We start from the raw sequence: 14854 nt of genomic DNA on the forward strand, positions 1-14854 counted from the left end.
TTATTTTAGAATGTATCACCGTATTATTTCCATTGCAATGCATCAAGCCTGTCATGTGACACACAGCAGCCAAAATAGCGCTGCATAACCGATGTATCGGTTTTAATTTATTTTTACTTTATGTACAAACTTTACCTATATCGTGAAATATAACATTGATCTGTAATGGGTGATGGGTACCACCATGTTAGTTTGAAAGTGACGTGGTGTCCCATTCTCGGAAGTTGTGCTCTGCATTTCACCCATCCAAGTGCACACACACATCAGTGAGCACACACACACACATAGTGAACACACACCCGGAACAGTGGGCAGCCATTTTTGCTGCGACACCTGGGGAGTGATTGGGGGTTAAGTGGCTTACTCAATGAGAGAGCGCTGTTCATTCACTCCTCCCACCTACATTTCCTGCCAGTACTAGCGCCAAAAAAATTACATGTGCGACATGTGCACGGACAGAGCATGCACAATTAGAAAAAATGTGCTGCATGCGTTCAGTACGAATGACAAAATTCATGTCACACACACTGTATGTGGACCCTAGCGGTATACTTGTTAATGGTATATGCAGCTCGCATAGGCGCTTTGAATTTTTTTGACTCTAATTATCTTGTCAAGGTGGCAACACTGGCCCAGGCCGTTGTTTCGCAGTCAAAAAAGAAAAGGATGAGACAGAACAAGAACATCAACAAACTACTGGAGACGGCAGAAACAATAGACGTCTGTTGATAAGTGCTTGTGTGAGGGGACTAAAAGATACCTCTGAGTTTAAATGAGTACAAAGACATTTTTATCACTCAAAACTTTTGGACAGAAATAGCGCAGACACTGAACAAGGATGAATCTTTCTAGTGTGTATGTATCGAGTGCCTTTGTTCTCGCTAGCTATCAAATGAAGTATACTTTAAAAGCCTGTGCATTCAAATGTGCGTATGCTAACTGTACGCGTAAATACTTTGGGCTTAACATGCTTTTCGTGTTTCTTTTTTTTTCACTCTGTCTGATTGTTATTAAAAGTTCTGACAATGCAACCTCTTTAGATGACTGATTCAGCACACCACGAGACTCTTCATTGTGCTACTGACCATTAAATGAACACACATTCATTGCTGCCTGAAGAAAGCAGTGGAGCCATAAATCTAGAGCGCTCACGCATTTCCTATTCACTTGTGGAGGGCACTGGGTGACATTCCGCCACGGGTGGAGAGTGTGTGTTTATAATGTCAGTGAGGGATTGGTTTCTTCCAGAATTGTTTTAAAAAAAAACAGGAACTAAATTATTTTAAGCTATTATGCTATTTTAAATGTTCCTAATTTTGCTTTGGAGGTCTCCTACAATAGATTTACAAGCATCCAAGGTCAAAAAACACTTTAATTTTCTTATAATATACATTGCACATCTTCTCATTTCTCAAAGAGTCTGAAAACGGTTAGTTCGAAGATTCAGTCTTTCTAAACCCCTTCTTACTGCGAGCCTACTCTGCACTGATTGGTCAGATGGTCCAGTCTGTTGTGATTGGTCTACTGCTTGCATTGCATGTTTCAGCTCTGGAGGCTTCCTCAGCGCTTGATACACAGTGATACGAACAGTAACGATGCTGTCATTTTTTTCCATATCAATTCCAGCGCGAGTCTTTAACCTTTTTGAAGTGCACGCAAAGTGGATTCGCAGCACTGAAAACAGTGTCTTCTCAACATGTCGACAACATGAGCCAAAATGTTTATAGGCGGGTCAAAGCAGACGTTATTCACGGGTATCCAATGAAGAGCATAAACTGGCGTTATGCAAATTTGTCACATTGTTATGTATGTATGCAACAGGAAGTGAGACATTTCAGAATCAATTTTTTCTTTAGGATACAATAACTTTAATTGTCGTGCACTTTGATCTTTAAAACTTTGCAGACCTTTTACATTCACAAACAGCTATATTACACACTGCACGAAAGGTAATATTTGAAAAAGCATAATGGGGCAATTTAATGACATTAAGTTCTTTTAATAGTTCTTGGATGTCTGCATTCTTCCACTGATGTGGAAGAAGCAGTGGGCAACAGATGCATCAGAGTCACATCAATCGTGACACTGTCATGACAATCAGCACACTCTTGTTTTCTGTCTGAATATTATTCCACAGTTCATCTTTCTAAAGTGGACAATGGACGTCCCCTACATATTCACTACCAGTAGATTACACAAAAATACTTGAAAAAAAAAAAGATTGAGCACATATACTACTCATTCTTTAGATTTTTAGAACAATCGTAAAGAACATCAAAGCTAAAATTTTTCTTCACTGTTTATGCTATATGTTTGGATCTGTTTGCAACAGTGTCCATATATTTATTAAACAAAACTCAAATCACTCAGAAATAGGAACAGAATAACTGTAATATCACGAGGAGAACTGACAAAGAACAAGAAGAAACACAAGGCTTAAATACACACAACAAACCAATCAACGAAATGAACAACATGTGTAACTGAGTGTAACTGATAATCAAACAATGAATAACCAACTGAAAACACTGGAAAGACAACTAAACGTGCAAAACTCACCCATACAGACACAAAACCCAGATAGCCCTTTACAGGAGAAGTGAGCTATTACTTTTCTACTTTTCTTTTGAGAAACCACACAAACACCACTTGCATTTTCTTCAGTAAATCTAAAAATCTAATGTTCATTAACATTGAAAACAAGACTGTGAAACAAAAAGAATAAGTCCATTCAGTATTTCACAGTGTTAATTGGTTCTATATTGTCTAATTTTCACAACAAATATTTTCTTTTTTCTTTTTTGAGACATTTTTAGTCAATTGAATTGTCAATATCTGTCTTCATTTTAGTTTAGTTTTCATTTGCTTTAAATTAAATATGACATCAACCCTTAAAGGGTTAGTTCACACAAAAATGAAAATTCTGTCATTAATTACTCACCCTCATGTCGTTCCACACCTGTAAGACCTTCGTTCATCTTCGGAACACAAATTAAGATATTTTTGATGAAATCCGAGAGGTATATGACTCGTCCAGACAGCAATATAATCAACACTTTCAAACTCCAGAAAGGTACTAAAGACATCGTTAAAACCGTTGACTGCTGTGGTTCAACCTTAATTTTATGAATACTTTTTGTGCGTAAAAACAAAACAAAATTGTTTACATCCAGAGCTTCCAGGTTCTACGTCAGAATGCCAACTCATTATTGGCCGGCACCTGCGTCAGCATCACACGCATGTGCCGTGCTGCTTACATGTACAGCTGTGGCCAATACTGAGCCGGTGTTCAGACATAAACATGGAAGCCTTCACTGTGCTTACTGCATCACCTGTGTATGGATAATGACAGGGAAGAGAAGAGATTGTTGAATAAAGACGTTATTTTCGTTTTTCGCTTCATAAAATTAAGGTTGAACCACTGCAGTCACATCAACGGTTTTAACGATGTCTTTAGTACCTTGTGACCTTGAAAGTGTTGATTATATTGCTGTCTATGGACAAGTCATATACCTCCCGGATTTCATCAAAAATATCTTAGTTTGTGTTCCGAAGATGAACGAAGGGGGTGTGTAACAACATGAGGGTGAGTAATTAATGACAATAATTTCATTTTTGGGTGAACTAACCCTTTAATATAATTCTGTTACATTACATCATATGGTAACAAATGTTGCATACCTATAGGTCTTAACCCAGTGGTGACAGCTCAGCTGTGACCTTATATGGGGGTCAAAGGTTAACCCAGAAGGATTGGCAGGGAGGTCACACTCTGCTGTCCACACATCTCTGACTTTACATAAGCGTTTCACTTTCAAGCACAGACTTGGTTCAAGCATTGGCTTTAACGTGTTTGACGTCAGGCCATCAGCACGCTATAGTGAAAGATACCACACATTTGGTTTGAAGGAATAAGCAGGTGGTGACCCCTTATTTCGTGACAATTTTAAATGGCTACATGGATGTGATTCATCCGACAAGTGATTTATCACGTAATCAGATGTTGGTTCTGTGGTATCTTTTCACGTCTCTATCCATCGGTTTAACAAACGCCCTCTTATCTGACAGATTCACAGCCAGAGGCAACAGCAAGGCAAGTTTTATTGTTCCGAGTTCCTTATTCATTCCTCATTCAATATGATCCCTGATAACACGAGATGCTTCAGTCAAAGACAGCAGCTACCTGCAGAGAACGGCACATTCCTCAGGACTGATCGCAGGAACCGGTGGCCGTGGGGGCATGTCTGACGGCTATGGCGTGAGACGCAGAGATAGCATCGGGACTTCACAGCTAAGACTGAAGCAAAGAGGACATTCCCTGAAAGAAGCTTATCTCCTGACCTCACGATCATCAACTTTAGCGTGTCTGTTTAACTGAGATTAAAACTCACATTCTTTGTCAGATAATCACAGTCCAAAAATGTTTAGTTCAGAGAATGAGGGGATCTGACCCCAGGCTAAGAGAGAAGAACAGCAAAAGCCATTTTGTTCACTAAAGCAAAAAAAACAACAAAACCAAGAAACCAGTGTTTTGAAAGTAAGAAAGGTCCATGTGGACAAAGTCTCTGCAAAAAGCTTACTTGTTTGTATGTGTTTTAAAGGCAAGTATTGTAACTACAGCAAGATATTAAGGGCCGGTTCCCACAGAATACATTTTTGCTGTTAAAGGTCCAGTGTGTTATATTTAGGAGGATCTATTGACAGAAATGCAATTTAATAAACATAACTATGTTTTCAGTGGTGTATAAAGACTTTACATCATGAATCATTATGTTTTTATTACCTTAGAATGAGCCATTTCTATCTACATACGCCGCGGGTCCCCTTACATCGAAGTCGCCATTTTGTGCCGCCATGTTTCTACAGTAGCCCTAAACGGACAAACTGCTCTACAGAGTGAGTTTGCTTGACTGGCTACTCTCTGCTGTCTCAGATGACGACATCTTTGTCCTGTGTCGGCCACCGTAGCTTCTCTATGTGCCTCGAAAGGGAGGGGAGAGTGGTGGACTGAGCCGTTGGTTGCAATTCGCAACCTCAAAATGCCGCTAAAATTTACACACTGAACCTTTAAGCCCGGGATACACTGCACTTTTTTTTTTTTTTTTTTTGCATGTCATACCCAAATTTAATAGATCCATTTTGCACAGTGTGATTTGTAATGATCTTCTTATAGGGTTGCTAAAATCGTGCAGTGTATCCCGGGCTTTAAGTGGAGGTCAGTGGAGCAACAAAAAAAGGAGCAAGGTCTGGAGATGAGTTTTTTAAAAGTTGAACTTATTTTAGCTTGAGTGCCATGTTTTTAGAATGTCACGTCATGCACGGGACGCTGCAAAAGATGCGAGGCGTGAATGCAATAGTTCAACATTTTGTTGTCTGTTTTAGTGTGTGTTTACATTGAAAAACAATGGAAAATTTTGCAGTGGAATGGAAAAAATTAGTTCTGTGTAAATGCCCCCTAAGTCTTGTTTTCTAGAAAATTATCAAAATTAAGTGAGTTTATATTTAAAACAAGAAAAAAAAATCTGCCAATGGGCTAAAAAAAAAATTAATTTGAAGGGAAAACAAGTTTTTATTTTCTTTTACACCGTATATTTGTTACTGATTTAAGCATAAAGTCAGTTAATTTTGATGACTTTTTCAGAAAACAAGACTATATCTTGTCATTTTGCTTCTCAAGTAAATGTATCTTGATTTAAAAATGTTTAGATATTTTACTGGAAACATAAGACAAAAATACTGAGCAAATAATTTTAAATAACAGTTTTTGTATTATTAATTGGCAATTTAGCATATTAGTTGTTAGAAGGCTCATACCAAATCTGTGCACAAAAAAATTCTCTTCAGATATATGAAGAATTGGAGTGCTCATTGAGTAAGTTATACACAAAACCCTGCCACTTGTATGTTTGTTTATTAAAGCAGCAGTAGGGAAGATTTGGCCCTCTTATGCCTCTTTTGAGGCATAAAACTGCAAGTTACTCGAGGAGGAACATTGTTTTGGTAATTACATGAGTTGGATATATTCTATGATGGTATCATTTTATCAAAGTCACTAACAACTTCAAAAGCACAAAACTTTTCTCCAAAAAGGAAAGACAAAACAAAAAAGATGAATATCCATAAATAATGTCTTTTGAGCAGGTACATGTCTTCCACAGTTCATTTGATTCATTGAAAATGATGTAAGCTAAATAGCATTACAAAAGTTAGACAACTCTGACATTCTACATAACGATTGCTGGGTATCTTACCTGTCAAGCAAAAAAAAAAAAAAAAAAAAAAATGGCCATCTTTGGGTCAATATTAAACCCTTTGAAGTCTTGGAGCTGTCGCCATCTCTGAAAAGCAGTCCAATGTTGAACAATCCATTGTGTTAATAATGTTGCCCTATAGTTATGGTTACAAGCTGTCAGAACAAACACACCTCCCACCGCATATGCGCTGTAATATCCGGACCTTCTTCTCTGTTTACAGACTTAATGTAACCACGCAAAGAAAAATGACGCAAAACTGTCATTTCCCACGAACAGTGTTTGGGGTAAAGCATTACAAGTAACCTGAGTTACATAATCAGATAATTTTTAGTTTTTCAGTATTGAGTAACACATTACTTTTAAATTTTTTTATTTTTTTTTAAAGGGCTTTTTGTGCCTTTATTTGGAGAGGACAGGGGGCAGGATCGGCAAAGGACCTCAAGACAGGAATCAAACTCAGGTCGCCATGAACGCATTTGCGCCATATGTCTGCGCACTAACCACTAGGCTATTGGCACCGACCATTACTTTTAAATTTAAAGTTACTTTTTCAAATAAGTTACGCAATAATTAATTTTTAGAGAGCTGCATCCGAAATCGCATACTTCCCTACTATATAATAGGCTAAAAACAGCATGTGACAAAAGAAGTATGTCCAAATTTACAGTACGCATAAAAGAGTAGGCAAAAAGTATACAGATAATCTGCTTCTTCCAGTGAGATTCTGAAGTGTGCATATGATCCCATGAGGCCATGGGAGAGGATTTGTGAATGGCAGTAAAGCGACACAACTGACGCTGGTAGGTCACATGATAATGACAACGTGGCGGATGTATTTCATTCATACTACACACACTCATACTATATAGAACATACTTTTTTAGCAGTGGTGAAGTAGTTACTTGTTCAAAATAAGTGCCTACTCAAGAGAGCATGCGATTTCGGATGCAGCCTTAGGCTGCGTTCCACTCCACTTTTAGACAAGCACTCACAAACTTCCCTAAGCACTTCCCCTCGGGGGAATCCCTGCCGCGAGAGCGAGTCTACTTTATATGTACACTTCAGACAGCTCCATATACCACAATGCAACACAATTGTGACATCACTGCATATCGCGTTTAATTTACCCCACCACAAACAACTCTATGATGTATATTTTTTTTTTTTTTAAATATCTAAAACAACCCAAACACACCTATATACATATAGAGTGCTCCATTAAACAGATTCATAAGGGGAAAAAATGAATTTTTTCGTAAGGGGAAAAAATTCTTCTGCGATCTAGAATGGCAGCACAGCTGAAAGGTTTGTTTGAGCTGCTCCCTCTACTGTTCAGGTGTGAATTTGCATTTTCTTCAGCCTGAGGTTTATTCATTTAAAGTAACGTAATGCATTACTTTCTATAAAAAGTAACTAGTGATTCAATTAGTTACTTTTTTAGGGAGTAACACAATATTGTAATCCATTACTTTTTAAAAGTAACTTTCCCCAACACTGCCCACAAAATCCAAACTGACAGCTCAAATTATTATAAAGTCATTATTATAAACTTACAGTTGTGAATCAGGGTAATTCAAGGAGACAGTTATGAACACTAATTGTTTTAAACACACTTGCTTAATAATTGATTTTTATTCATTTTTAACAACAACAACAACAACAAAAAACTTCCATACTGCAGCTTTAAAGTCAACGATGTAACGCTGAAACACTGCTCACAACCCATTTTACTTCTGTAAAGATGTATGGCTGTGATTCACGATATTCAAAAAGAAAAACCTTAGAGAGGGATTTCATCTCTGGGGAATTGATTGGATGGTGGTGGTCTCCATATGACAGAGAACAATTAGAAGCTAAGAACATTTTTCAGTGGCAAAGCAAGTTATCTTGATGGGTAGGATAACATTCACCAATGAACTGTGCACATGAAGACCAGGTAGCTACATGCACTGAGAAAGTAAATAGTGTAAATTTCATGATCAGTTCATAATTTGATAATGTTCTCAGCTACCATTTTTGAGTCACTTTGGATATAAGCTTTAGCTAAATGACTACATGTAAATTTGCTAATGAGTCTCAGTTCCATATATTTTACCACATTAAAACCATCCCAAAGACTTGCCGATTTTCCCTCAAATCACGTAGTGCAAAAAAATGTCTGCAGATTTCATCTGTGCCTGGCCATTAGTCTCATTTGCTGCGTGTTTTCAACAGTTCTTATCAGTCTGCTGAGTCACCCATGAGAAATCCCTTTCCTTCTTTACTGAGCTAAAGCATAACTCAAATTCCTTCCTTAATTTCCATGTTAACGCCCGCATGCAGACTAGAAGTGATACAGCCCTCCTGTGTCTGTGAGCCACGGGCAGTCTTTCAATGGGTCATCCATGTTGTGCATAACCTGCCAACATCAAACAATTCATTGATTGATTGCGGCAAACTAATTATGTGATAAAATGTGGGTTTAGAAACACATTGTGGTGCAAAACAAACAGCTCAGCCCAGATTTGGAGCTCAGGACACTAAAAGACGTTATTAAGAGCGGAAGAGCGAAATGAAAGCGCATTGTGAAATACAGGATTCATACAGTTATAAGAAGCCAGGATTGTCTAGACCTTGTTAAGCTCCCAAGAAACCCCCTAAAACTCTATGTGTGGGTCACTTTTACTACTTTACAGGCCTAAAGCGAAGCTTACCTGTGCTCTCCTGGGTGGCTGTTGACTTTGCTAAGTGGGGAAATGACAGCTGGGCTCTAGTTAAGACGTGTGCCTTGGAAAAGAATGAGTTTGAAATGCGTATGTGTTTGTAATGAGAGTTATAGGAGGAAATGTGAGTGAACACAAAAGATCCAGGTGGAAAAAAGCAATGATGGACCAAAGGAGAGAAAACAGAAATGCTTTTCCCCCTATGGATTTTCCCTGGATTACTGGCAGATCCCCCCCTTATCCAGAAAAAAAAGACAAACACACAATATTACTAGTGCAAACAAAAGATGGGAGTTTCCTCAACATTTTCTGTGCCAAGAAAAGCTTAGGGTATCCTATACCCTTCTGTAAACAGAGCAAGACTGGTCTGGAAAAATTGGGATTGACATCAAGAACATTGGATGTTCCTGAATCTGTCACAAAGATCACTCAAATGCAATTCTGTCAAACTCAAAGTTCGACTTCAGTGGACATCTGCATGTAGCATGCTTTCATGTCAAGTCATGTCAAGCCACCTTTATTTATATAGCGCTTTACAGATTGTTTCAAGGAAAATAAAGATTCAATGACACTAACACAATTAAATTCTACTCTAAAGCAGTAAACAGTCATTATTCAGTTGAAATCAGTTCAGTGTTGATTCAGTTTGGTTCAATAACTGTGTAGAGTATCAATTATGGTATGAGTTCAATTCATCTATAAAGCAGTTCTGGAGAAAACAGTTTTGTCATCATCTATTTTAATGTTTAATGTGTTGACTAACATAATAAAGTACATGTAAAGTACTTGATTATAATTTTAACTGTAGTGTGTTATTCAACATTACATTTCAATTTCATTTATTTTACATTTAAAGCTAGTTTATTCATTCATTATGTGACTCTGGACAACAAAACCAGTCATAAGTCGCACAGGTATATTTGTAGCAATAGCTAACAATACATTGTATGGGTCAAAATTATCGATTTTTCTTTTATGCCAAAAATCATTAGGATATTAAGTAAAGATCATGTTCCATGAAGATATTTTGTAAATTTCCTACAGTAAATTTATCAAAAATGTATTTTTGTGAGTGGATATGTATTGCTAAGGACTTCATTTGGACAACTTTAAAGGTGATTTTCTCTTATTTTTTTGCACCCTCAGATTCCATATTTTCAAATAGTTGTATCTCGGCCAAATATTGTCCTATCCTAACAAACCATACATCAATGGAAAGCTTATTTATTCAGCTTTCATGTGATATACAATGTCAATTTGACCCTTATGACTGGTTTTGTGGTTCTGGGTAACAAATGTGAAAATATATTATTTCTGCAATGAGTACTCTTTTTAAAAATATGCTAAAGTGTACTTCTTTTTCACAAGGGAGGGTACAAACTTGATTATTAAAGTGTATTTCCAAAGCTTCTAAAAGCGCAAAAAGCATCATCAAACTATCATAAAAGTACTTGCATACAGGGCCTAAAACTATCTTTTTGCCACACCTGCCAATGGCCGGTGACTTAAGAAAATTTACCGGCCATAAATATTTTTTACCGTTCATGAAAGGCAGTAATGACACTAACATTTTAGATACCAGTGAAAATTCACAATTCTCTATCCCAATTTTGATACCACAGCTAAAACTACTAGCCTAACTAATATAATTTAAAACATTATAAAAGACAAGTAAACAGTCAGTAATAAAATGAGAACAAATAATCAAGTTACAAGCAAAAGCACAAATAAATATAATATAACAATAATACAAATGAAATAAACAGTGCTTTTCAGGTTTTTCAGGTAGGTCTGATCCTTATTAATTAATCCTTATTAAAGTTATTCAGTCGAGAGCAGTAAGTGTTTTTTTTTTTTTCTTTGTCCTTTGTTGTTTGATTAACATTAAAAACACAGACAGCAGCAGGAATATTAGGCTGCTGTCACTTTAAGAGCGAATGCATGGATATAATATACTGATATTGTACACATGCGTCTTTTTCAACTGTTTACGTTCATTTAAGACATAACGTCTATGATTACTAAGATACTCACTATTTTTTTTTTTACATAATTTTGTGTGAATTTGTCCGCTTAAGTGCAAGAAGACATGAAAGAGAGCTTAGTTTAGTATTCGCTTAAACTTTCGTGACAATGCAGCACTGGCCCGTCAACTGTCCTGAGCGTTCTTCACGTTTGTTCACACTCATGCATTGTTAGAATTCATAAAAATGTTACCGGCCAACTGGTGAGTGACACCGTTTCATATACTCACCAACTCCTATTTTGACTCGCTTTTGGTGCTTGGCAAGTGTTAATTTTAGGCCCTGCTTGCATATATTCTAATAAAGATTTCATTTTTGGTCTGTTCCTTACACAAAGCTATTGTAAAGCATTAAAAAAAACAAAAAAAAAACAGATATAGAGATAAAGCAATATAGCGCACAAGTTATATGGACTACATTTATGATGCTTTTTTTTTTTGAGAGTTTGACAGCCAATGTATGCTTTCAGTGTATAAAATAAGTGTAAACACTGAGCCTAAAATGGAACTCCATGGAAAACAGTCATTTTTTCCCAAACAACTACTCATGAAGCCACAAAAAGGAAATATGCACTACTGTTTCGACAGTCATGAGATGATTCACATAGGATACATTGACTATCCAAATGTCTGCGACAAGCCTGGCTATTTCTGGATGAATTGCAACACTGGTCAGTTTCTGTATGCTAATATATACCAGTGCTTCCTTTTTCTCCTATATTCAGAGACTAGTAGGTGTTCTAGACAGATGACTGCAGTAAATAGCCAGAGAAGAAATAACACCTGAATCATAGGCAAGTCATCCAAAACAAATGATATGACTTGCAAGAGTCTAGAACAAAACCATATTAAAATACTATTGCAAAATATCCAATAACTAACCAAATTGAGTCACTGACACACTGCAAATTTTCAAGCAGCACTGAATGACATGTGTCCATCAAGTGCTCAAATGACTGCAGAAAACCGCTACCAGATCACATTTATCAACTTATAAAACAGACAGAAATGAGCTCTGAAATGAACCTAAACAACAACTAGAATGGCGCAACTCACACAAAAGCATCTCTGGCAACTGACCCAACAATTGGCCCATAGCTGCAGTGAGTAGAGCCAGAAAAGTTTTTTATTGTTATAATTAACTTAATTGGGCAACTCCTGGCCCCTGTAGAGGGAAGTTCACATAAACAAGTGAATCTTGGACACAAATACTCCCTCCATTAATGAGGTCTGTGTTTACTGAAGCAAACCACACAGAATCCCTGAGCATAAACAGACTTGTGGTCTGACACTGTGCTCTGGGTCACTATGAACTTGATAGATGTCAGTTAAAAAAAAGTGTTGAACTGTAATATCCAACAGAACCTTACAAAAAACTACTGAGGCGACACTATGATTCATCTGGTACAGATGAACATGATGGTACTCCAAGGTACTTCATTTACCATGGTAAATGAGCAAAATATCAAAATGCTTGACAATACAAAGTGCACTTTAATTAAAAATTACTTAAAATTAAACTGCCTTAATCCTGCAAGCTACAGTAAACAATGACACAAAAAAATCTGAACAAAATCAAGCATTTTCACTCCAGGAGGCATAATAAAAATAAACATTTTGCAGTGATGGCCTGGGGGAATTCTATCATTTTTAGATTCATTAAACAATTTATTTTATAAAATGTATTTGCATGCAAAGGTTTTACAAACACAGCGGCCACAAAAATACTTATTTTACACTTAAAAATGTGTAAATATCATTGCATTAGGTAACAAAGTATCAAATACAAAAACATCAGAGAACATGTTCAAGCAAAATATTTTACAAAAATAAGTTTGACCGGCTTTAAATGTTTAAAAAAGTAGATATCCTGCTCAAAATAAAGAGAAAAATATATTTGTTCACTTACGTCATTGCACTAGAAATACACTTAAAATACACTTTTTGAGCCATTATGAACAACGTTTAATGGATTTAAAGTCAGTTCACACAGGTGTCCAAGCAGAATAACCACAGGTGTAGCTCATTTAATAATCAATATATTTATTGTTTTATTATCAATTGAAACCTTACAACCCTCTCTGTTTGCCTGAAAAGTGCTTGTGCTATCTTAAAATATTAGATGACATTGAGACATCTCAACAGAACTGAAGCACCTTTAAGTCATAAATCGAGCAGTTAGATGATTAAAACATGATTTATTAATACATTTTTTAGGTAATTTGTGGAGTATTTGTGGCCAAAATTTTTATAAATGTATAAAATAATTATTTAAAATGGATTACTAAAATAACATTATGAATTCAGGTTGATTGCGACACTTTTTCCAAGTCATCTCAATGGCAAAAAGTGTCACAATCACCCTGAATTCACCCTATATATATATATATATATATATATATATATATATATATATATATATATATAAACATTTGGTTAACTTCGCAGACGCTGATTGGGTTTGTAGTGCGACCAGTATACCCTTATGCATCGTCTCTGTAACAAAATGGATACAATCGTGAAACTGGAAATATAAAATTTCATCTTACCCATATTGACAAAACTCATGACCATGTCCGCGTCGTGCAGGAACTCGGTGTCATGAAGTGAAGCTAAAGCGGGTCGTGTGGTGGTAAACAGTGATCTGTACTGATCCACGTCGCTCTTCTCTTCAGTGGACATGCTGTTGTACAGATCCAGCATGAAGAGGGGTGCTGAATTATATTTGCCGCTGTTCAGATGCGGTCTGGGTCTGTGGTTCAGTCCCAGTATGGACAGAATCTCTTTCTGCATCTCTCTCTTCTCCTGATTCCGTAACCTCCGATGTATGAAGTTGGGCTGAAGCTCAGAACCGTCCAGTACAGAACTACTACCTGCCAAAGAAGAGCTCCACAAGAAGCCCAGCAGAGCAAACCAGACGCTTGTCATCTTTACATCCAGTCCTGTGGTGGTGGTGATGATGATGATGATGATGATGATGATGAGGGTGTAATCACTTCTAAATATAATCACTTGGAAAACTGTCCTCTTCTCTTCTGCTTCACGCCATAGATCTTACTAGGTTCTTCAATGGTTCTTAGGTTCAGCAAAGAACCTTCTTCTCATTAAGAACCATTTTGCCTGTATGATCTCCTGGAGATTAAAAGGTTCTTGATGTTACATTATAAGATCTTCAGATCGGTTTGCTGGTTTCTGGGTTCTTTAAAGCACCAGTACAGAGATGTTTTCTGAAGAACTACAGAATAAAGTTATTGACTTAGTTCTCCTGTGGCATCAGGCTAAAAACCCCCTTTGGGTCGTAACTGTAACCTGTTTCTGTAAAACTGTATTATCCAGTGCAAAGCAAATGCAGCTGTCCAGGGAATTTTTCAATTCTCAAAATCTCCATCAATTCTTCGGCGTGATACTTCGCTCCGGACAGAAGACAGCTGGAAACTTCTGTATGTCTTTCAAATGTGAAGTTCCTGTGGATAATTCAAAACGAGGAATAAAGGAATAAGTTGTCCGTCACTTCCAATACAGTATTTTTTTCTTACTATATATTACTATATATATTTTCAGTTCTTTGATTTAACCCTAGGCTGATCCCCACAGAGTATGTTTGTAGAGTGGACAGCGCGTCTGTCTCAGAGGCTTTTAAATAACGGGGCTGAAGCAGGTAGACGCGTCTCGAGCCCGCCCCAGTGCTCGCTTCCAGAGGTGGAGCTTTACAAGACAGTTTTAACATCCTCAAACTCGTCTTTACGTACACGTCTACGTGTCTTCTTTTACATATAAATGACAATATCAGCTCTCATGTCAGGTGTCAATAGTCTGCACGCGAGCGACGCGACGCGGCCGTAACGCTACAGTTCTACTTAAATTTCAACAGTGCA

At 37.0% G+C, this 14854-nt stretch overlaps 1 protein-coding gene across 1 annotated transcript in view; it reads right to left on the reverse strand.

The window, feature by feature from the left end:
- The window catches only part of bmp6 (bone morphogenetic protein 6), a 53787-nt gene extending 39138 nt beyond the window's left edge, over positions 1-14649 (reverse strand). The window contains exon 1 of the mRNA XM_051883010.1: positions 13529-14649. Within this exon, the coding sequence (XP_051738970.1) occupies positions 13529-13907 (379 nt within the window). The 5' untranslated portion in view covers positions 13908-14649. The remainder of the gene's footprint in view (positions 1-13528) is intronic.
- Between the last annotated feature and the right edge of the window lie 205 nt (positions 14650-14854).

Source organism: Ctenopharyngodon idella, chromosome 23 (assembly GCF_019924925.1).
Source record: "Ctenopharyngodon idella isolate HZGC_01 chromosome 23, HZGC01, whole genome shotgun sequence".
In the NCBI taxonomy this organism is placed as follows: Eukaryota; Metazoa; Chordata; class Actinopteri; order Cypriniformes; family Xenocyprididae; genus Ctenopharyngodon; species Ctenopharyngodon idella.